The sequence below is a fragment of the Galeopterus variegatus genome, unplaced genomic scaffold, assembly GCF_000696425.1.
Source record: "Galeopterus variegatus unplaced genomic scaffold, G_variegatus-3.0.2 Scaffold1607, whole genome shotgun sequence".
Taxonomy (NCBI): domain Eukaryota; kingdom Metazoa; phylum Chordata; class Mammalia; order Dermoptera; family Cynocephalidae; genus Galeopterus; species Galeopterus variegatus.
In genome coordinates, this window is record NW_007727718.1 from 50,656 (window position 1) to 72,979 (window position 22,324).

At 41.8% G+C, this 22,324-nt stretch overlaps 1 protein-coding gene across 1 annotated transcript in view; it reads left to right on the forward strand.

Annotated features, from left to right (window-relative positions):
• FRAS1 (Fraser extracellular matrix complex subunit 1) overlaps positions 1 to 22,324 on the forward strand; it is a gene marked incomplete at its 5' end in the record, with an annotated part of 258,570 nt that overhangs the window by 47,128 nt on the left and 189,118 nt on the right. Inside the window, 5 exons of the mRNA XM_008577934.1 lie at positions 1,989 to 2,129; positions 3,543 to 3,683; positions 5,044 to 5,220; positions 17,297 to 17,437; positions 20,753 to 20,896. Coding sequence (XP_008576156.1) covers positions 1,989 to 2,129; positions 3,543 to 3,683; positions 5,044 to 5,220; positions 17,297 to 17,437; positions 20,753 to 20,896 — 744 coding nt within the window. The remainder of the gene's footprint in view (positions 1 to 1,988; positions 2,130 to 3,542; positions 3,684 to 5,043; positions 5,221 to 17,296; positions 17,438 to 20,752; positions 20,897 to 22,324) is intronic.

Genomic DNA, 22,324 nt, shown 5'->3' on the forward strand with positions numbered 1-22,324 from the left:
TTGGCCCCATCACTTAGCATCTTTTTCTCAAGTTCCTGAAATTTTCTCCAAGAGGTTAGCAGGGTGTAGGTGGATTAAAGGAACAGACAACAAATCTCAGTGTGCTCTGTTCCTGAAACATTGCTCCTCTGCAGGATGAAAAGGGTTGCTCTGCTTGTTTTTAAAGAAGTTGGCTACTGGGTATAGAGCAGGTTGAGTCACAGGCTCGCTGGCTGCTGCCCCCTCACCTCGTCCTGCCGCTCTCTGCAGAGGCCTCTCTGCTCTGTTTGTCTCTTCACCTGTGCTTTTGAAGGTACATCCGCCTTTTCTCTTAGGTATTCTTCGACCAATCATTCAAACTCTTCTCTTCTAAAAAACTTTTCCAGGGTCTATACTTGCCTTGAATTTTTATAATATTGGAAAGACAAAACAACCCCTTACCTTTTTAATTAATTCTTTCCCTGTCCCCTTTCATTCACAACCAGAAGCCTTTAAAGGAACAGTTTATCATCATGGCCTTCCCTTTTGTTCTGTCCCACGACTCCACTGAAGTGGTGGCATAGTCACCCATAAACAGTTTGTAGGTGGAGTGAAACCTTTCCAGAGTTTTTGTGCTGTTAATGACTTCCTTCCTGAAATGTTTTCTGCCCTTGGCTTCTCAGCCACTATGCTCCTTTTATCTCTCCTATCTTTGGATCATTTCCTCTTGGTCACCTTTGCTAGTGTTTTCTTTTTTCCTTAAATGTTGAAGGTCCCCAGGTTCTTGCCTACTTCTGTCTTATCCTGAATATTTTTTCTAAGTAAACCGATCTCTGATTTCAACAACTACTTGTATGTGACAACCCCCAGACCTCTCTCCTGAGCTGCAGATCTATAGATCAGACTGCTTCTTGGACTGCACGTGTTCCAAACAGGGCTCATCATAGTCCCCTCAATTCTACTGTCCTTCTTGCATTCTGTGAGTGGCATCATGAGTCCCCCAAGAGAGACACCTGGAAGCCATCTGAGACCCTTTCCCCTTCACTGCTCTCAAGTCTATCACCTCCTCCATAGCATTGATTCAGCCCAGAATCATCTGGTTCCATGAGCATCGCCATGGTCTTCCAGGCGGGCCCCCAACTCTCCTTCCTCCCCCCTCCACACCGAAGCCAAAGTGGGCTTTCTTACACACAAGTATGGCCATGTTTCTACTGTGTTTAAAACCTTGCGGGAACTCCCAGTGCCTTCCACAGGATGAGAATTTAGACAACAGAGTCTGGCTACAGGTTCCCATAATCTGGCCATTCCCACTATTCCAGCCAAGTGGAACTGCTGTTTCCCTGGACACCCAGGTTCTTCCAAGGCTCTGAGCCTTGCCTCTTTTGCTGCTTCAGCCTGGAGTGTATTTCCACCAGCCCGGCAGGGTCCAACTCAGGTCCCAAGACCATGTTCAAGGGTTGCTTCTTCTATGAGTCCTTTCCTGACCTTTCCTACTCCCTACCGCACACACATCTTTTTGAATTTTCATGTGTCTATACAGACTGATCTGAGTGACATTATTAATATTTCTAATATTGCCTATTTCTTTTCTCATTGCTTAAAGTGGAGACCAAGTTGATTTGGTTTTTGTGTCTCTACCACCTGGCACAAGACCCTACACAGACCTTAATAAATATTTTTGAGAGTAATGAGTGAGCAAGCAAATGAGTAGATCCTGGAAGATTGTGTGAAATTCAATAATCTTAACATAATTTTGGTAGCATGGCCTTGTTTAGTAGAGCCCTTAATTTTTGAATTCTCTCTCCAAGTAGGATAAAATAAAAGATAAAATATTTGGTACATACTTATACTAAAAAATTATTTGTTGTTTACCTGAAATTCAAATATAACTGGATATATGGTATCTTTATTTGATCAATCTGGCAACCCTACCTCTAAGGCCATTTTAACCTTAAATCCCACATTAAATTGGATACACTGGTGGGTGTGCTCACTGTTACCTTTCTCTGGTGGGTTTTTCTCTTCCTTAGCTTGTGACCAATCCTGTAAGAGCTGTGGCCCCAACAGTCCCAGATGTCTTACCTGTACTGAGAAATCAGTGTTGCATGAAGGGAAATGCATTTCTGAATGTCCCATTGGGTACTATGCTGATGACAGTGGCAGATGCAAAGGTAAGAGATGGGTCGTCATCGTCATCATCATCATCAGAAAGTATTTAGTACATGTTTGACTCTACTTGGTGCTGTATGCTGCTTACTTGGGATTTGTGTGTATGATGGGAAAATGTTTCTTTAAAAGGGATAGACTTTTCATTATAGAACCTATGTGTATTTGGTACGGGAGTGGGAGATATGGGTGGATGCTGGGGGTCAAGAGTGATTAAATGAAGGACTTACGCATATCAATCATTGTCGGAGTTCATTTGGTCCTTTTGAAATGTCAAGAACATCTTTAACATACAGTTAACCATCACTGTAACCTGTAAACCATCACTAACTTAGGTATAGGTTTGACAGAATCATTTTTTACATGGCATTTTTAAACTCATATATTGACAACAATAATACACCACAAAAATAAAATTAAAAAGCTAAATCAAGTTTGATAGCTGGTAAAGCTGAAGTCTATATCCATTGAAAATTTATTTTTATGTGCTATTTATATATTGTTTCTTTCAGACTTATACACCTTAAATTATGAAACATTCCCATTTGAGACTTTGTAAGTTTCCAATATATGTATGCCTGACTCATGTCTTTCCTTACAGGCGATTCTGAGTTCTTATTGCTGCCTGGGACAACTTGGTTGCTCCTGTTCTCCAAAAAATACACATGCATTCTCCCTGCTACCTAGTGTCCATTAGTGTAGGATATTTAGACTCCTTCCTGTATCTAGCTCCTGTTCCACTGCTAACACCAGGGCCAGGACAGGGGAGATGTGTTCCTGACATTGTCGTATGTAGTGGTCAGATTCTGTACTGAAATTCTTACTTAGAATCCTGGGATGTCAAAGCTGGAAGGATCTTATGATGATTTCATCTAGCCTCTCACTGTGCATAAGCCAAGGAAACTGGGCCTGGAGAGACCCAGGCTTGGCTAAAGCATCGATGAATTAGTGGACAAGCTGGTCAGAATGCCAGTGCTCCCGATAGTCAGACCCTCACACTCTCCACTCTCCTGCATTCAGGCAGTGTTGGTTTTAGGTCTGGACAGACCTAGGGCTAAATCCCAGCCCTACTGTGAATGAGCTCTGTGAAATTGGGTAAATGTTTTAACCTTCCAAGACCTCAGTTTCCTCATCTGTAAAGTGTAGTCAATAATACCTACTTCATGATTTCATGAGGATTAAAAGTGACAATGTGTACAAAGCACTTAACACAAGCACTGAATAAAGAGTAGCTAATGAATAGTAGGTGGAATGTGGATGAAAGGTGGGTAAAGGGGTGATGTGGGCCGTTCTGGCTGTGTACCCATCTCCTAACCATCTTTTCCCTTGGTTTGGAGTGACATCTGCAGGGGACTGCCTGTGAGTGCTGGGACAGCCACTGTGGCCCCACTCAGCTTCCCTCTCATTCTCTTCCTCAGTCTGCCATGAGTCATGTGCCAGCTGCTCCGGGCCCAGAGCCTCCCAGTGCACAGCTTGTGTCCAGCCCCAGGCCCTGCGCCAAGGCCACTGTCTGCCCAGCTGTGGCGAGGACTTCTTCCCTGACCACGGGGTCTGCAAAGGTATCGTTGGTGTCATTGTCATTCTTAAGAGAATGTCCCATCACAAGGACATAGATTTACTTTTCTCCAGTAATGTTACTTCCCAGTGCAAATTTTCCTTTATAATGTATCTTATATGGCCATATATATATTATATGCATTTTTTCATTACGATAGTTTTGTGGAGGGATAATCTGAAAAATCACTTTGGAAAATGTGTGAAGACACCCAAAAGTTCATGATTTTTCTGGTTGTTCTTGTGGGAAATGTTATTTCCTCTACAATATATTAAAACAAAATAAAACTCTTATTTCTTCCTTTCCCTACTCTCCTAGCATTGCTAATGTTTTTCTTGAGCTTCATTTTGTTTTCCCCTGAAGAACTTCTTTTTGTTAATGATACTGCTGAGCAAACTGAGAGTCACTAGCTATGCCTCTGGACTGAGAAAAATGGAAAATCTTAAATAGCTGTTTGCCAAAAAGGCTTTTGGCTCAGGGAGGGCAGTGTCATTTGAGCTTTTGGAAACCAGAACATTGGGAGCAAACACATTAACTAAGTGAAATGAATTTATTTTTATTTGCACATAGGACACCTTAAAAAAGAGTTTGAGAACAGTTACAAGAAAAATATATTTAATACAGGGAAGCTGCAAAAAATATTTTGACAAAGAAAATTTAGAGAAACTTTTAAAGAACAGAAGAGTTAATTATATCAAAATGTGGGCATGAGGTAGTTTGAGCACTGTATTTGGCGCTGATTTTCACCAGTAGGCAGGGAAAACAAAATACTGTGATGGATTGTGACATTTTCATTGCTGCTCAAAGGGGACCTCTTCCTCGTCTAGAAAAGCTGCCTTTCCCCAAACAAATTCTAAGAGGAATTTGTTGCCTGGACCCTTATACGGTGGGTGATGGATGACATAATGGATAACATCACAACAACTGTTTCTGCAGAAGAAACAGGAACAGCCTTCATCTGAATGCTCCTAAATGTCTTCAATCAGAACCAAGGGCATAATAATGTTACATTGTCATTCAGCGAATGTGTTTCTCTGGAGAACCAAGCCAACATTGTCCAATTGGCTGGATTGTGTGTGTGTGTGTGTGTGTGTGCGCGCGTGTGTGTGTGTGTGTGTGTGTTTGATCTAGTCTGACAGCCCTTAGGGGACCTGAGAAATGAGAATAGGTAACACCACCTTTCTTTCTCCTTTCACAAGCATTATCATCGCCCTGTGCTTTGTACAGAACACTAGAAGAATAATATTCTGAAAGGACGTATCTGGTGAATGTTTCTAAGGGGTTTTGATTTAATGAGGGACTCTTGTTGGCCACAACATATTCTGATCCTTGGATTGTTTTCTGTGTTTTATTCCTGTGTGCAGCCTGTCACTCCTCCTGCCTGACCTGTGCAGGTCCCGAGCCCTCTCAGTGCACCGGGTGCAGGAAGCCAGAGGAAGGACTGCAGGTTGAGCAGTTGTCCGGGGCAGGTATCCCCTCCGGCGAGTGTCTGTCCCAGTGTAGAGCCCACTTTTACTTGGAGAGCACTGGGTTGTGTGAAGGTGAGTGAGCATGATATGAGACAGTGTTAGGTGGCTTCTGGGCTTACCTCTTGAGAGATCCTATAAGGTGGAACCAAAGCCAGGAAGACCTTGTTTTCCCATTAGAATGGTTCCATGATTCCTGTGGATGATGCAGAAGACCAGCATGCAGAAGACCAGCATAGAGTGCCCCCTCCCATGTCCTCCCTCCCTTTGTGAACAACGGATGATCTTAAAGAGCTAGTGCCTTTTGCTCCACCCTCCCCAGAGTTACATTCTCAGAACTTCCAGACATGAATTCTTTCAGAGACTAGTATGGGTAGCTAAGAAAGACCCAGAGCTCATTGTAGAATTGCATTTATTATTTCTTCTAATTTGCTACTCTGAATATGAATTGGTCCCTTCAGGGCAAAATCTGGACTTCTGTCAAGATTTAGAAATGATTTGTACCGTTACCTTGGCGCATTATTTGCAGAGAATTGGTGACATTCTGAAGAATTTGACTCAATGGCCAGGTCCTCTGTGAGTGGTTGGGCAGAAGAAAGGGAAGGGTATAGTTTCCTGGGAGGCAGGGAGCACCTCACCCCCCTGCCCCTGCTCCTACAAGGTGCTGCCTTGCTATTGGGTGAATTGTTTGACTTTCAAGCTACCTGAAAAAGAAATGTATTAATCTTATATTTCTAATTGTAAATATAACATATTCATTAAAGGAAATTTTGAATGTAGAAAAAAGTAGAAAAATAATCCACTTACCACCTAAACCCGTTTGCCTTCACTATTTTGCTATAATATCTTTGAATCTTTTCTTCTATTCATAGTTTTGAGTGTTCATTTTTGCAACATAACTGTAACCATGCTGCAGATTCAATTTTGTATCTTACAACACACTTATTAAAGTGGCTTCAATTCCACATTAGAATACATGCTCACATGGAAATGCTGGATTTCAGGGTTAGGTTAAAAGATTTCTGACACAATGAGAAATGTGGCCTAATAGGAAGTATGCAGAATTGGAATACAGAGACCCAGGGACAGAGACTTAATCTCTCTGAACCTTTGCATTCACAGCATTAGAATAGATAATTTTTTTTTCACATAGGCTTTTTTGTCAGGACAAAAGGAGGTTAGGAGTTTAAAAGTGGCAGATAAACTATGAAACCCCCATATTCAATATGTATGAATCTCAGTCCATTTACTCAGGTGTTCATGAACATTGTAGGGAATGCCCTATTCCCTGGGAGGCACCAGACTCCAGGGAGTTTACATGGTGCCCAGAAATTGAGAAAAAGATCGCTACTCCCAGACATCCTGGTTTCCACTCATGTATGCATTGCCTGAACTCTCTGTGGTCCCTTAAACTCCTGTGACTCTGTTTCCATAACAGCTTGTGAAATATGGAAATCTTTGTTGATGCTAAGAATCCCAGTGCTGTCCCAAAACACACCACACAGCTTTCCCTCTCTGTGGTTTGGCTACTTTGGGCGGTATGTTGGAGAGTGATGTGGCTCCTGCCTTAGGGACCAACCCACAGACCCCTGGTGGAAGCGTGCATTCTCTCCTCCCTGCTTAATTGCTTCTCGGATCTCTTCAAGGGGTTTATGTTCACCAGACAAGCTTCCTCAAGCCACTTCTGCTTTCTGGGAAGCCCCAATCCCCTAAGGAAAATAATTCCAGTGCCTACCCCTGCTCGATGTAGAGCACAAGAGAAAACAGATGGAGAAAGCATAACTTCTTATCTCTTTCTCCGTCTTTTTTTTTTTTTTTTTCTTGGCCCACATTGTTACAGAAGTGGGATTTTTGATTTGTTGGAATCTGTAAAACTAGTCTAAATAGTTTTACACAGCCTTGGACTGTGTGCCTTGAGATTTTAGTGGAAACCACAGAGGTATTAGACTTCTGGGAATTTTTTCCAAGAATTCAGAGAGATGCTATGAGAAACCCTTGGCTTCTGTGGCACACACGTTGAAACTAGAGAAGTGAGAAAAGCCCGTAGGAGATTCCTCTCTGTGGCCTAGTGACTCTGGTTTTCCTCTGGGCATGGTGATCCCAGGAGAAATTAGATGAAATCTCCCCAGGCTACTCAGCACAGTTAGCTTCTTGCCACAATTTTGAGCATTATATTAAAAATAAAAAAAGGAGAATTTGGAGAGGATCCAGAAGAGAGAAACAAAAACAATTAACGTTTTAAAAGTTAGAATGTAACTAAACAAACATTACAGTGAATGGGGTTATTCAGCCCAGAAAATAATGTTACTGTGTATTTGGTCCCCACCATGAGTCAGGCACTGTGAGAAGTGCCTTACTTGTTTTGCTCATTTAGTCCTGACACCAACCTTATGGGGTCAGTGGGATAACTATTTTATAGAAGAAACTGAGGCTTGAGGCAGTTAAGGCTGTGACCTGATCAAACTCACGTAGCCAGCATGGAGTAGAGTCCGATGGAAACCTAAATTGGCCTGACTCCAGTATCTACTCTCTTAACCATCACGTTACTGTGTTCCAGTCTCAGAAGGGTACAGCCACCTATTAGAAGTAGCACAGCTGCGAGTCTCCTTTCCACATGGAGAGGAGCAGCACAGCACAGTAATGCTGCATGACTGGGGCATCTTAAATTTCAGAAAACGTCTTTGACAGAGAGTAGTTACCAGGGAATCCCTTTAGACAGACACCTTTTTTAAAGGATTAGAATCTAATCCTTCTGGAATGGTTTAATTGTGGTCCCATGTGAAAGGAATGGATTGACCTCATGAGTCCCTTGTAGCCCCGTGATTTTATGCTCATTAACATAATATTATTAGGTATCACACACATAGCTGTCTACTCACATTTATTAGCAAATCCGTGTGCAATCTCCACTAGGTAGGTTGTTGTACTCAATTTACAAGTGATGAGAATGTGGCAGAAAGAGGTTAATTGAGTTGCCCAAGAGCCCGTTGGGAAACTGAGCACAACCACCAATTGTTTTCAACCTTCCCTGAGTAGTACGTGTGCTGATTGATGTGTTTCCTGTCAGTCATCCTGTATCTCTGGAAGCCTTTCTGCCTTCCCACAATCTGTTCCATTTTCAGTTCTGCTGAAGTGTTATCTATGAGATCAGGCCTGGGAGTCCTATGAGATTGCAGTGGGCTCTTCTTCCCACATCTTCCCAGAAATACCCTTGCCTCTCTGCAGAACATTTTTTAAAAGGTTGGTGCTGTGTGCGTGTGTGTGTATGCACACATGCTGTTGAGAGTTTCTTTTATACCACCTTTAATCTCAAGTGCTTTTCTGTAAAGAAGAGAAAAACAACTGTTTTCTGGAACTCTCCCTCTTCCTTTCTTTGAGACTGCAGCACAGAGTGATTAGAATATTACTGCGGCTAATGAAAGCGAGAGGCAGATGCTGTGTAGGAAGAAGCAATTTACTTAGAGGATGAAGTGTTGTCAAAAGTTATCATAAGAGTTTTTACTCTGAGCTGCATGACAAACTTGTGAATTATCTAGTACAAGATGAAAAAACAATACTCAAGATACTTGACTAAAATCCAAGTCTTTGATTGGGAAACAAAAGAATATAAAATTAAATGTGACCAAAGAGAACACTGCTTATTGGAAGCTGAAGGACGGTCTGTCTTTATTCATTCCTTCCACAAACGTTTATTGAGTGTCTCCTGGGTACCTGACATTTCTAGGCACTGGAGAAACAGTACTAAATGAGTCAGAGAAAAATTCCTCTTCTCTTGGAACTTAAATTCTAGTGAGAAAAGCAGAGAATGAATGAATGAATGAGTGAGTGAGGGAGGGAGAGAGGGAGGGAGGGAGGGACAACAGCACAACAAACCCATGCTGTACTCTTGGACAGTGGTCTGTGCTGAGAAGATCACTGCAAGGTAAAAGATGGGGAGGTAGTGGAATGGGCTGAGGTGACTCAAAAGCAGAAGAGCTCTGATGAGATGGGGACTGCCACCTGCATGTGTTTGTCTGGCGTTTTTGGCTCATTCTCAAAAATGAACCAGGCACTTTAGAAGACAGAGTTTTGACATTATGTTTCTTTTTCACAAAGCCTCTGTGCTTCCAAAGTGTGGCTAGAATTGCTGGTACAAAAGAGGGTCTGTGGGGCCAGCCCGGTGGCGCACTGCTACAGTGTGCCGCTTGGGAGCGCAGCGGCGCTCCCGCCAAGGGTTCGGATTCCACATGCAGACCGGCTGCTCACTGGCTGAGCGAGGTGCGGGCCCAGCACTGAGGGTTGCGATCCCGTTGCCAGTCCCGGTCTGGTGCGGGCGCAACACTGAGGGTTGCGATCCGTAGCCGGTCACGAAAAAAGACAAAAAGGAAAAAAAAAAAAAGAGGGTCTGTTACTAATTGTAAAAGTTAATTTTGAGGCATTATCAGTGGTCAACCAAAATTATGCATGTTTATTAAATATCGACATTTAGTATGAACTAAAAGAAGGATTTTAGTAATTTCACCTAGAGTTGTTCTCACTGAGTATTAACTAGCACAGACAAATTCAAGTTTCTAAAAATAAACAAACAAACAAAAACCCCAGAACACAAGAAACACCCATCAGCCCCCCCATTCAACTAAAACTAAAACAACAAATTAATAAAAACCCTCCAAAACTACATCAAAAAAGCTTCCCTTACTTTTTCACCAGTCTTCCCCCAGATTTTCTGTGCCTATGTGAGTTAGCATAAGTCTAGGTGGGTTCTCTGGATTGGTAGAGCTGGGTAGGGGTTGCTGTGCTGCACAACTTCAAGGGCATGATTCTCACAGTAATCTATGTGCCTGGTTCCTCCTGGTGTCATTTAGTGACAACCTATGTGGCTGTACATGGCAACCCAGGCTGGGTGGACAGAACAAAGAACCTGGAGCTCTTTGTCTTTTGGAGGACTTTCTACTGATGTTCCTAGGATCAGGTTGGATTTCTCCACTCTTTCCACCCTTATAGAAGGATTTATTTATTTATTTTTCTTTGAAAAGATTCAGTTATTTTGAAGACTTTTAGCTTTTAGTGGAGGTCTTTCTAGAATAGAGCTTCTCACAGGAATCTCCTGAGAATCTTGGTAAAGTGCAGATCAGAGTTAGTAGGGCTGGTGTGGGGTCTGAGTTTCTGCATCTAAAGCAGGCTCCCAGGTGAGGCTGATGCTGCTGGTCCATGGACCACCATGTGGTAAGCAAAGCTTCTAATCAAAGAAGGATGCACGTATCACTTTAGCACTGGTATACTTCTTTCTCTCTTAAGCAGTTTTTCAAAAAAACCCAATTTTTGTTTCTTCTTATTGCATGCATTATACATATTACAGAAACTTTAGAAAATACAGATAAGGGAAAAGATTCCTATTTTAGGCTTCCCAGATTTAGCAAATAAAAAGAATGAAAACTTTTTTAGTATAAGCATGTTCCTATTATTGCACGAGATATACTGAAATATAATTATTTTAACTGGGTGTCCTATATTTTATCTGGTAACACTACCTATAACCCTTCCATTATGAGATAACTGCTTTTACTCTTAAGGCACAGATTCTTACAACCATATATATGTTACACACCCATTATACATATGTGTATGTATTACTTCATAGTTTAGAAATTCCTTCCAACCAAGAATTTTATTGAAAATACTGTGAGTTTGCTTATATTTAGTCCTATTTTATAGATGAAGAAAGTGAGGCTTGGAAGGAACTAACTAAAGAATGATTTAGCAATGAGGGATTCTGGGTGCTAGTACAGGACAAAGTTGCTCAGAAATTTTCTTCTTCTTTCCAAGACCAGATCCCCTGTTCCTTGTGCCACGCTAGAGTTTAATAATTTAACTTCAAGCCAGGCCATTCAATTAATGATGCAGCTCAATCACTAATATACAATTTGGTAGTGGTGACCAGGACTGGATATGAACATGGTCAGGATGATTACATTAGCCATGTAAATGCCCTAATTCTGTGGCAAATTTGTGATGATTCCTTGAATTCCCACACAGTTCATCAAGAAGATTCAAGATAATATAATTTTGAAAAATTGCAAGTTTTATTTAAAAAGTAAACTGTTACTAAATAATGAGTTTTACTTACATATCATCTAATTTATTATCTCAGAAGAAATACTGTGTTTCAAAAAAGAGCACAAAGATAATAAACATCCTAGCAGCCTCCATCCCTATATCAGCTGCCTTTTCATCTTGTTTAGAGCAGTGATGGAGCTTTGGTCAGGTAAACATCAAGGGAATTTCAGCAACTAAATTTTTCTAAGCCTTCTTTTTCAGTCTTCAAGATAGTTTGCCTCCTCAGGCTGGGTCTTACTACACAGGGCAAAATTGATTCAGGTTTAGTATCATTTTTAAAAAAATTAAAATCCCGGTGGCGCACTGGATAAGTGCGCCGCTTGGGAAGCGCGGCGGCGCTCCCGCCCGAGGGTTCGGATCCCACATACAGACCAGTTCCCGCTCGCTGGCTGAGCGAGGCACGGGAGCAACACCGAGGGTTGCGGTCCCGTTGCCGGTCCCCGGTCCGGTACGGGGGCGACACTGAGGGTTGCGATCCGTTGCCGGACACGGAAAAAAGACAAAAGACAAAAAAAAAAAAAAAATCCACCAGATAGGGCCGGCCCCGTGGCTCACTCAGGAGAGTGTGGCGCTGGTAGCACTGAGGCCACGGGTTCGGATCCTATATAGGGATGGCTGGTGCGCTCACTGGCTGAGCATGGTGTGTACAACACCATGCCAAGGGCTGCGATCCCCTTACGGTCAAAAAAAAAAGAAAGCCACCAGTTATTTTGATCAATTAATTACCTTGCTTTAGGTGAACAGGGAGAAATAAATAATACTGTGTGTATTTTGATTTATTTATTGTTAAGACCCACCAAAGGCCTCAAGGCAAAGTGTTTTATTAAAGAAATAAATGGGCAGGAATCTGTCTGCACAGTTTAAGAGTTTGTTCCCATTTATGAAATTGAGATTACCTTACATTAACTGAATAAAACATTTGGAATCTATATTAAGCGTCACCCTTTAATGTGAACACTAGAGTGCTGACATAAGCTATACAAATACGTGCTGTCTGGAAGTGTTCAATCTTCTTCACTTTCCCCTTCTTGCTTTTATGGCATGAGTGAGCCAGGTTTTGGGGAGAGAAAGGTGAAAAAGATCTAGACCATGCCTTAGGAAAGCATGAGCAAGTAGGGGAGACGGACCCTGGACAAGTAATTCAGAGAGCATGATGCACGCTGCGATGGCAGTAGGCATGGAAAACGCACAAAGGAGATGGACTTTGTCGAGGAGAGGGGTACTGAGGAACGTTTGTAGAGAGAAAACGTACATGATTAAGCTTTTGAAGAATTAATGGGAGTTTATCAGGTGAAAAAGGTGGGAAAGGGCATTCTAGGCCAAGGAAACAGCAAGGCAGGGCATATTTGCAGAAGTGCACTGTGTTTGGAATTCCTACAGTGTAAAGTCCAAATGGGAGAATTGTGAGGAATGACCCTGGAGACGTGGCACGTGGGTCACATCAGGAAGTGCTATATGTGCTTTGCTAAGGAGTTTAGAGTTTATTGGTCTTGTCAAACCATGAAGAGATTTTAAGTAGGAGAATAATTTGATCAAATGGCATTGTATAAGGATCTACCAGATAAATAGGAAGAAACAGGGTGGAGCTGGTTAGGAGCTGCCCCACTAATCCTCATCATGAATGATGTTGAGGTCTGGACTAGGAACATGGGGATGGAAAAGTTGGGGTAGGTTTGGCAAAGATTTAGGAAGTAAAATCAACAGGACTTGAATGTGTGGTGGTGATGGAAAAATAAAAGTCTAGGGTAACTCCAAGGTTTCCAGCATGAGTGATTTGGTGAGTGGTGGGACCACCAAGTGAGACAGAGAATACAAAAGAAATACCAGCTACAGGAGCAGAGTGTGGGGTTGGGGGTGGGTAATTGGTACAGTTCTTGACACATGTCACAATGTTTGTTAAGAGGATATGGGCTGAACTTAAAAGAGGGGAAGGAATGGTATTTTGCAAATGAGGAGTATGAGATATCCCCTACGCAGTAGATTTATGTAATTGGAGTTCAGGATAAAGGCCAGAGCTGCACACATACATCTGGTGCTCACCAGTGTGGAGGTCACCATTAAAGCTATGGACAAGCTGGACCAACAATGAGAAGAGGAACAGCACAGAGCAGAACGTGGGGATGCTCCCATGTTTATGAGGTGGTCAGAGAAAGAGGCTGGAAGAAATCATCAAAAAGAAAAGTAGATGAGTGTGATGTGAGTGTTTCCATCCCTCTGTCTACCCACCCACACACCAACTACCCACCCACTTGGCACAAATTCATTATTGAGAATTCACAACATGCCGGGGACAGAGGCTATGATGGGACTCACAGAAATGAAAAAGTTGTAATTTTTACTCTTAGAGCATTCCCAGTCTACTTGGGCTGTGGGGTTGGGGAGAGGTGAGGGACGTGAAATCATGTTGGTTAAGAAAAAGGAAAAAAGGAACAAAAAGAAAGTACAGAAGGGTGAGGAAAGGGGAAGACTGATTTTGTTTGACTTTGCTTATTTCAGCTTCGATTTCATCCCTTACCACAGTCCTCCTCCTGTATGATTTTGTTATCAACATAGTATTTTGAGAGCAGCCTATCTCAAAAATTGTTTTTGACATGAAAAGCCTGGAAATGTGATATCATATGAAAGTAGGGATGCTGTACCACTTTTTAAAAATCATTAAAAAGAAAAGGGAACTAGAGTATCGGTTGTTTGAAATTTAAATAGAAAATAGAATTTTTAAAATTGATGTGTTTTAATTGTTTTAGTTATAATTTTTGCTGGAGTCACGTTGACTGGACTTGACAACCATCTAACAAGGCTTTTAGTGCTGACACTTTTAGTGCTTAAACAGCTCAATTATGCTTTTCCAGAAATATACTTAACCATCAACTGGAAAGCCCGTCTCTAAAAATGTAGTATTACATGGAGAATTATTCACAGAACTCTTTTAAAATATCTTCATATATGGCCAGTAATGGAGTTAGTCTTCTTTGAATGATCTTAGACTTCAGACAGACCTTCTGCTATGAAATCAGCTTCCATAGAATGATCAGGCCTCATAAAAGTCACTGAAGTAGTGTAGAGACTTCCAAAACCAGCACAGAATTGAAGTTTCATGAGACTGTTTTAAATACACAGATGCAAATGCCTACCAAAACAAAGGGTTATGGAGAAAAAGACACTGAGAGAATATCCTTTTCCCTCTGTGTCCACAGCAACTAACTCATTATCTACTTGGTTCTTAAGCATTTCCAAGGAAGGCAGTTTTGAAGTCTGTCTTGGTGATGCTCAGTGGGACTTATTTCTACAACCTAGTGGGTGACCAGAGGATTTTCTCCTGGACTTCTTGGCCCACCAACCTTTCAACTTGTTTGTCCTCTTTGCTTTCCTGTCTTATATAATTCAGTAGTAACCTTTATTAACATTGATCCAGGCAATCACATTGACTTTGTGACCAAATGGAATGAAATAAAATATGTTTGTGCTCATAATGAATTTATCTTTCCCCAGTTTTCAATTCCACAGTGATACACTTTAATTTCTTAGTTATTAGGGAGGCATAACAGGGAGAGCAAGGCATTTCAGCAATCTTGTAAAATCTAATATAAATGTATTGATATTATCATAGGTATATTTAGATTTGTAGAAAATATTATGTTGCTTCAGGTTGCTTCTTCAAATTATCCTGAAAAACTTGGTGTTGACAATATAATTTAGCTGTTTTTGAAATATTGCCACCTGACTTTCCAATACATGCTGTTTCATTTTGTATTAAACATGTCTTAAATAAAGGGCTAATGTATACTCTTTTATGATAATATTTGATTAAACATCAATTTACTTACCTATTTCACTTTGTTTTTAAAAGAGGATTCTGAAAATACTTGGGAAAAAATTCCTGTGAATTGTGCTAATAGAGCTATTACCAACCAATCAAAAAAAATAAAATTTAACTAAAAAAGGAAATTAATTAAAAATATGGGGTTCTATGTTCTGTTTTTCATATAGTAAAAAATACTCTTAAATAGATATAAAGCTCGACAGTGTATCCACGGATGATAAACAAAATATTTATCAACAGTAAAGGCAAGAGCACTACCCAGTGAGAATGAGCGCTGGCCTCAGCTCAGGATCAGGGCCCCGGGGGCCTCCTGGTATAGGTGTCAAACCTGTAGGTGCTGGGTTATGGGCGGGGCCGGGTTCTAGGAGTGGAGCCAAGGCTGCAGCAGAGCACTAGAAGGCTTAGGGCAGTAGCCATATACCAACCTGTGCGGCAGTAGTTTAATACTTCAACAGCCAGTACTGATGGACCAGGACATTGTAGCTGAATATCAGCTCCATATGTATCAAAGATTGTATGTTACATTTTATTATGGATTGGAGGAAATGAAGATCTCAATGGTATAAGATTATATCTGGTTCTTTCAAGCCTGCTGGCCTGTAAGTTTCTGGGTGTCTGATAGAGGAGGCACAGAGGAGACTCAGAGGGTGCCTCTGCCGTCTGGCGGATCTTATCCATTGGACAGAAGGTGGCCTGAAATGCATGGGTCACCTACGTGGGTAAGAGCCAGCACTTTGTCTTACTCATTGTTGTATCTTGAGCACCTGGACCTACTTGAAGCTCAATAATGAATGAATAAGTGATCAGAGGTAAAGGGCTAGTAGTTTTAAAATGTGGGTTTTATTATCATTCAGGTGTACTGAGGCCAACAGATCAGGAGACGATTGCCATAGAGCAGAAGTTGTTACTCACAAGAGAAAGGGGCAAGCCATGACATGAAGGGCCACAGGGGGAGGCACCAGGGCCAGTCAGGAGGCAGAGGGAGCCAGGTGACAATGTGGGCAGGAGCCTTTTTTGTGGTTTCCTTGGGAAGTAACAGGCAAGGGAGAGTAAACAGGTTTAGTATTGGCAATTTGGAGTAATTTCAGTGGGCTGTGGGGCATAGGGGCTGTCTCCAGTTGTCTAGTACTTGGCCCTGGGCAGGAGAATAGTGGCCTGCAGTGTAAGAGCACGGCAAGAGAGGTGGTGGTAGCGTGGGCTCTGGGTTCATTAGTCGGCATATGAAAGGCATGCCCCCAAGCCAATCCTTTAGGAATCATCTAAGAATCTAGTCCTGGGAGGGGCAGTGTCTCCAGGATCAACATTGTCCCAGATGTCAAAGAATCAATATAGAAAGTTTTTTAAACTCCACATTGTCCCAGATGTCAAAGAATCAATATAGAAAGTTTTTTAAAAAGCATGATTAATATGATGGCCACCTTTGGGAAAGGATGTAAATATCCCCTTTTTCCTCAAAGGTCTGATGAAGGCAAGCAGAGATGTCTTCTTTTTCTTTGCTCTCTTTACTCTCTTTACACCTCTGGGTATGCTAACATAGCACTTAACGTCAATGGTTATTGCTGAGATTTATTAAGCCCTTACTATGTGTCCAGCACTGTCCTAAAAACTTTACATGCATCAGCCCAATTAGTGTTCACAACACCCCATGCAGTATGTACTGTCTGTACCCTCATTTTATAGATGAGAAAGCAGGAGCCTTGAGTAATTACATAACTTGGTTAAGGTCGCCTAGAGCTCTCATTCTCCGTCCTATTCTCTGTCTCCCATTCATTGTATTCCAGTTTCCTGCTGTTGCAACTTGTTTGAGCAGCTCAAAATGTTGGACAGTTCTTTTCATCTGTGTGTGTTGTCTCCATCACAGAGTAGGCACTTTATAACCTCTGTGGAATCAATAAGTAAAGCTTCCACCACCTTTTCTCTTTAATTTGAGCAGCCTGATAAGCAGCCCCGTATCTAGTGATAGTGGGAGAGCTGTTCCAAGGGAGAGAGAACTGTTTTGTGGCTTCCTGTTTTCTATTTGACACTCTCTGAGAGTGGTAACTTGGGAAGAAAGAAATGTACGACTTTGCAAGTGGTTATTTCTGTTTTGTGGCATTTGAGCTTTACTTAATCTGGGTTTCACAAATCCTTTGCAGGAGATTGCCTTTAAAAAGAAGTATGTGAGACGTGTGGCCTGTCGTGGGAAAACCAAGTGGGGCTTTCCTAACTGTCTCCTCTGCTTCATCTTTCTCCCAGCGTGCCACCAATCCTGTCTCCAGTGTTCAGGGAAGAGCCCACGTGACTGCACAGTCTGCAGGCCTTCTCATGTGCTGTTGGCTGGGCAGTGCCTCTCGCAGTGCCCAGATGGCTACTTTAACCAGGAAGGTAGTTGTGCAGGTGAGTATGTAACATCCCGGGGCACACTCCTTATGCCTATGTTTTGTCTTCATACTGTAGCCAGACACTAATTAGAAACCTTGTCAAACCAGGGTCTGGGATTGGGCTGTGTATCCTTGTCCTGAACTTGTAGGTGTAAAGGTATAGAGTGAGGGGAACAAGTGAAATTTTGTTCTTCCCATAAGGAAACATGGAAGAAGTGAAAAATTAGAATCAGCTTTACTCTTGAGACTGTAATATTTGAGTTAATTCTGAACTTGGTTTTCTCTTGCCTGAAAGACCATGATCTGAATAGATAACACCCCTTATGGATTAAATAATGAACTATAAGTACCAGAACTTAATTCAGTGTAGCTGTTTGTTGTTATGGCCCTTTTAAAGTTTAAGAGTTTATGTTTCTGATTATTATAGGAATATGTGCTCATGGTAGAAAGTTTGTAAGTTCAGAATAGGAAAGAAATGGCAGCCTGGAGGTGAGGATCACAGATATCCCACATGTCAAAAACAACAACTCAACTGCTGATATATTCCTTTTTGTTCTATCTTTTATGCATGCTGTGTAGTTAAGAACAAATTAGAGCTATACTTTCTTATATTTATTTTTTTCCAAACATTAAGTCATAAACAATTTCCTGTGCCATGAAAAATTATATATATGTATACAGATACATATATCTATGTATGTATGTATATGTATATATGCTTGCACAGCTGCATACTGTTCCATTCCTTTTCACATAAGAAATGGAGGAAAGACCTGAAATTTGAGGATTGAGAACACCAGGGAGATCTTCTACTTTATCTATAGCAATGAGATATTACTCCAGTTGTCTATTGTTGCCTAACAAATCACCCCAAATTAGTGGCTTATAACAGCAATTGATTGTTATCTTTCTCAGTTCTGGGGTTGATGGGCTCAGCTGGGCAATTTTCTCTTAGGATCCTGTAATGTGGGTTCTTCATTGACATGTCTGTTAGGAGGGTTGGTCAAGAATCTCTTACTCTGTGAAGCCTCTTCCTGTGGCTAATTGAACTTCCTCACAACATGGCAGTCTCGGCTAGTCAGACTTATTATATGTCAGCTTTCTCCCATGGAGTAAGTATTCCAAGAGACCTACAAATAAGCTGCAAACTTCTTATGACCTATCCTCAGAAGTCTCACTGTCACTTCTGCTATATTCTGTTGGTCAAAGCAGGACAGGCCAGATTTGAGGGGGTAAAACAACATACTCCACCTTTCAATGGGAGAATGGCCAATGCATACAGTGAGGATGGGTTTGTTGGTGGTCCTCATGGAGACAAGCCACCACAGATGCTAATGCATTTGTACGGGATTGGGTATTTGGACAGGCAACTGTGCAATGCTCAGCTCCACTTCCCCTATCTACAGCAGAATAGAGCAAAAGGAGAGAGAGCTGTTTATTTCCTTCTTTGACATATCAGTCCAGGAGCCCCTTTATATTTCAGTGACAGAGATTCTGGAAAATACTAGTTGAGATTAGTACAGAATTTTATAGGAATTGACAAAATACTAAAATTTAAGTACCTTTTTGTAGCACTGTGTTTTCTTGTTTCTACAGGGAAAAAAAAGACAAAACACATTCTATCATGATTCCTATTTTGTTTCTAAAAATAGTGTTGAGGCCAACTGATAGGAAAAAGCCCATTGTTAGAAATTATATTACATGTATTTCTGGAGTCAGAAAACATGCAGTAAATTTATAAAAATTTTTAAAGTAAATTAACATTTGTTTGATTCATCTAGTCTTAAACTCCAAAGCGGAAATTTAGGGTGAACACAAATTTAGACGATTGAAGATCAATACAGTATTTTTTTATTCTAGAATTTTCTTCTTTTTTCCAAGTACCTTTTTAAATCTCTCTAGGGCCCTAGTGAGTTGCTTTACTTTAAACACTCTATCAAGCTCAGTGGGGGAATGTTCCTGGTTTCTTTGTCATTAGGGTTGTCCTTGAAAGCTGTTTCTATACTTAGACGCTTTCATTATAGCCCAATTTTCATGTGCATAAAATTGGTTAGGTGAGGAAAGTCTGAATAAATCTAACTCTTCTCTGTCCATACCTCTGTCCACTTGAAGCCAGCAGATGGATGGTACCATAAGCAGCAAAGCACCTATGTCACCGGAAATATTTTGGTAGGGAGGAAGAACTGGGTACTGGAAATCATCCTGAGAATGCTAGTATCTTTGGCTTAGGCATTTTCAAAGTAGAGAGCCATAGGAATGTAGAAAGGGGTGATGGTCAGTGCTGTCCTCCTAATCAGCAGTCTGTTTTCTTTCTTGCTTGCTTTTTATTTCTTTCTCTTTTTTTTCTTTTTAATGACTCCTTATCTTCTCAGTCTCTTGCCAGAGCAAGAGGCAGTTCACTTGACTCGAAATCTGGGCCTTTGCTTTCCACCAGCCATGTGCCAGGAGGGAATTCATCAGATCCTGCAAGCTCTACCCAAGTTCCTCCCCTCCCCTCTTCCTGGAACCAGACATGTCCAGACCTCCTTGTCCTTGGCAGAGAAACCCATAAGTCCCCTCGCTTGCTTGCTCCCGCTGCCTGCCTTGGCAGCATCAGTGCGGCTGCAGCTGTGACCGTCTTTGAGCCCTTGCCATCCTTATCTTTACTGCCTACACCTCACCATGACTCACTTGGTGTTTTTCAGTGTGGTACCTCTTGTTAATTTGGTGGTTTTTCTGGGGAAGACATGGCTTTGACATAATTTTGTCTAAGGAATTGAACTTAAAACACAGCTCATGATAACTGCCAGAAAGAGGGTTTTTTCTGTTCTTCATACTTCAATTAAGTATTGCTGATAAAACAGGTGTCCAAGTCCTGGCCTGAAGAGAGTCTGGCTGGCATCTGACTCTAGTGAAAGGGTTCGGCGTCACTTGCTGTGTATGGTTCCTCGTGTCTACCAGGAATTTCTGAGAAGCAAAATGTACCCTTCTTTTCCCTGTCCCACTCTTTCTTTGAATAATGGTTTTTTGGTGGGGGGAGACTTGCCTCTCGAGTTTCTGCTTTGTGACTCTGATCTGAACTTCCTGCTGGTCCCCCTGGAATGTGTGGCCCTTTACTCAAATTTTTATAGTTCTAGATTTCATATTATGTTCAAGGAAAATATTCTCATTGACCCCAGAAATGCGTTCTCTTGGTCAGGTCTAAAGGTGTGCCAGGCTTGCTCAGGAATCTTCAAAAGATGATTAGAATTTGAGGTCGGCTCTTAATATAGTTTGTGCGGTGTGTTAAATACTCCATGCATTTACATGCCAAGCTGCTAATTCCAACTCTGCTTTTCATTCTTCCTTCTAGAATGCCACCCAACCTGCAGGCAGTGCCATGGGCTGCTGGAATCTGACTGCATCTCCTGTCACCCTCATGTCACTCTTACCAGCGGGAGCTGCAGGACCAGCTGCAAGGAAGAACAGTTCCTCAACCTCATGGGATACTGTGCTGGTGAGTGAAACCTCCTTCAGAGTCCCCAGTAGTCACTGGGGTTCTTCATACCAGGTCAGGCACTTGTCCTTTGTCCTCAGATCATGAGCTCTTTCACAGGAGACATTTGTCTCGTGTCTGGGAACTCACCCCACTGCTTCCCTCAGGCATTTAGTGAACATTTGTGGATTCAAATGGGACTTCTAATACTCTTGCAAGTCCCCCCAAAACTTACAATCTCAAATTAATAAAGAGTGAAGTAATGATAATAGTATCTTTACACGCATTTGGCAACTTCATCTTAAGACAGCAAAATGTGTTTTCAAGACAATCACTCCAAAGCCTATCTCCATCTTTTCTGTATTAGCTCCTGCCTCTTGCTGTGGAGAACATTTGCTATCAGCCTCAGGCACAACATTTTAGGGATATTAACCTACCTAAAAGTAGATCAGTTGCCTCAGGAGATGGGAGTTTTCCTCCTCATTTTAGAGCTCAGATCCCACCCCCACAAAGGAAAGTAGTCTAAAATTTGCATAATCTTGGAGCCATACATCATTTGTGTTCATCCATTATACAGCAAATGTATATCTTTGAGTGCCTACTAATGATTAGAGGCTCAGAATTCAGAAAAGATAATACAATTACCCTGCCACCAAAGCGCTTATTCTCTGGAAAGAATTTTCAGGTTAATAGGTTGTATACTTCTTCCCACTTCAAATTGAAGGAGAAACTTGCAGAGATTTGCCTTTAGTATCTATTGTCCCAGCCCTGAGGACCTGACTGGGAGGCATCCTGGGATGCCACTGGGGGGAAGGTGAGAGAGCTGGGCTCTGGTAGGACGCAGGCTGGAGGAGATGACCTGGCTGGAGGGCTTATCCCTGGGCAGGGCGGTGGTGTGGTTGGTTGTCTAGATCACAGTGTCCAGCAGGCTTATTCAGTCTGGGATGGTCCAGATATCTCAGTTTTTCAGTCTGATAGGTGGGGAGACACATCAAGTTAATGGCAGTGTTCAAGTGTGGCTGGCGGTGCCATGGTCTGGGTGATCTATTCGTTTTTGCTCATGATCTTAACTAAAGAGTAAACATTTGGATCGAGTTCTACACTCTAAGAGGACTGAATTGTTAAGCACAGGGCTGCAGCGGAAAAATGGTGGGATTCATAGCACAAGACCAGTTGTAGATACCATGTGAATGTTTTAGGAGGCAAAAAAAGTGGAAGCTCAGAGTCCAGTCTTAAGATGAATCAGGAACCCTACCAGCTGTGAGATGTGAGTCTACTGCTAGTGCTGCTAGTTGTAGTCAGGACTGTCTTAGGAAGTGGGTTAATGGGAGTTATTAGTGCCTATCCCCAAAGAAGAATCTGGTGATGGCAGGGGCTGACTTTTTAGTTTGTAAGCTTGAATTTAGTTACTGCTTCTTACTTTAGGATATGTCGGGAAGGCCCTGCTTT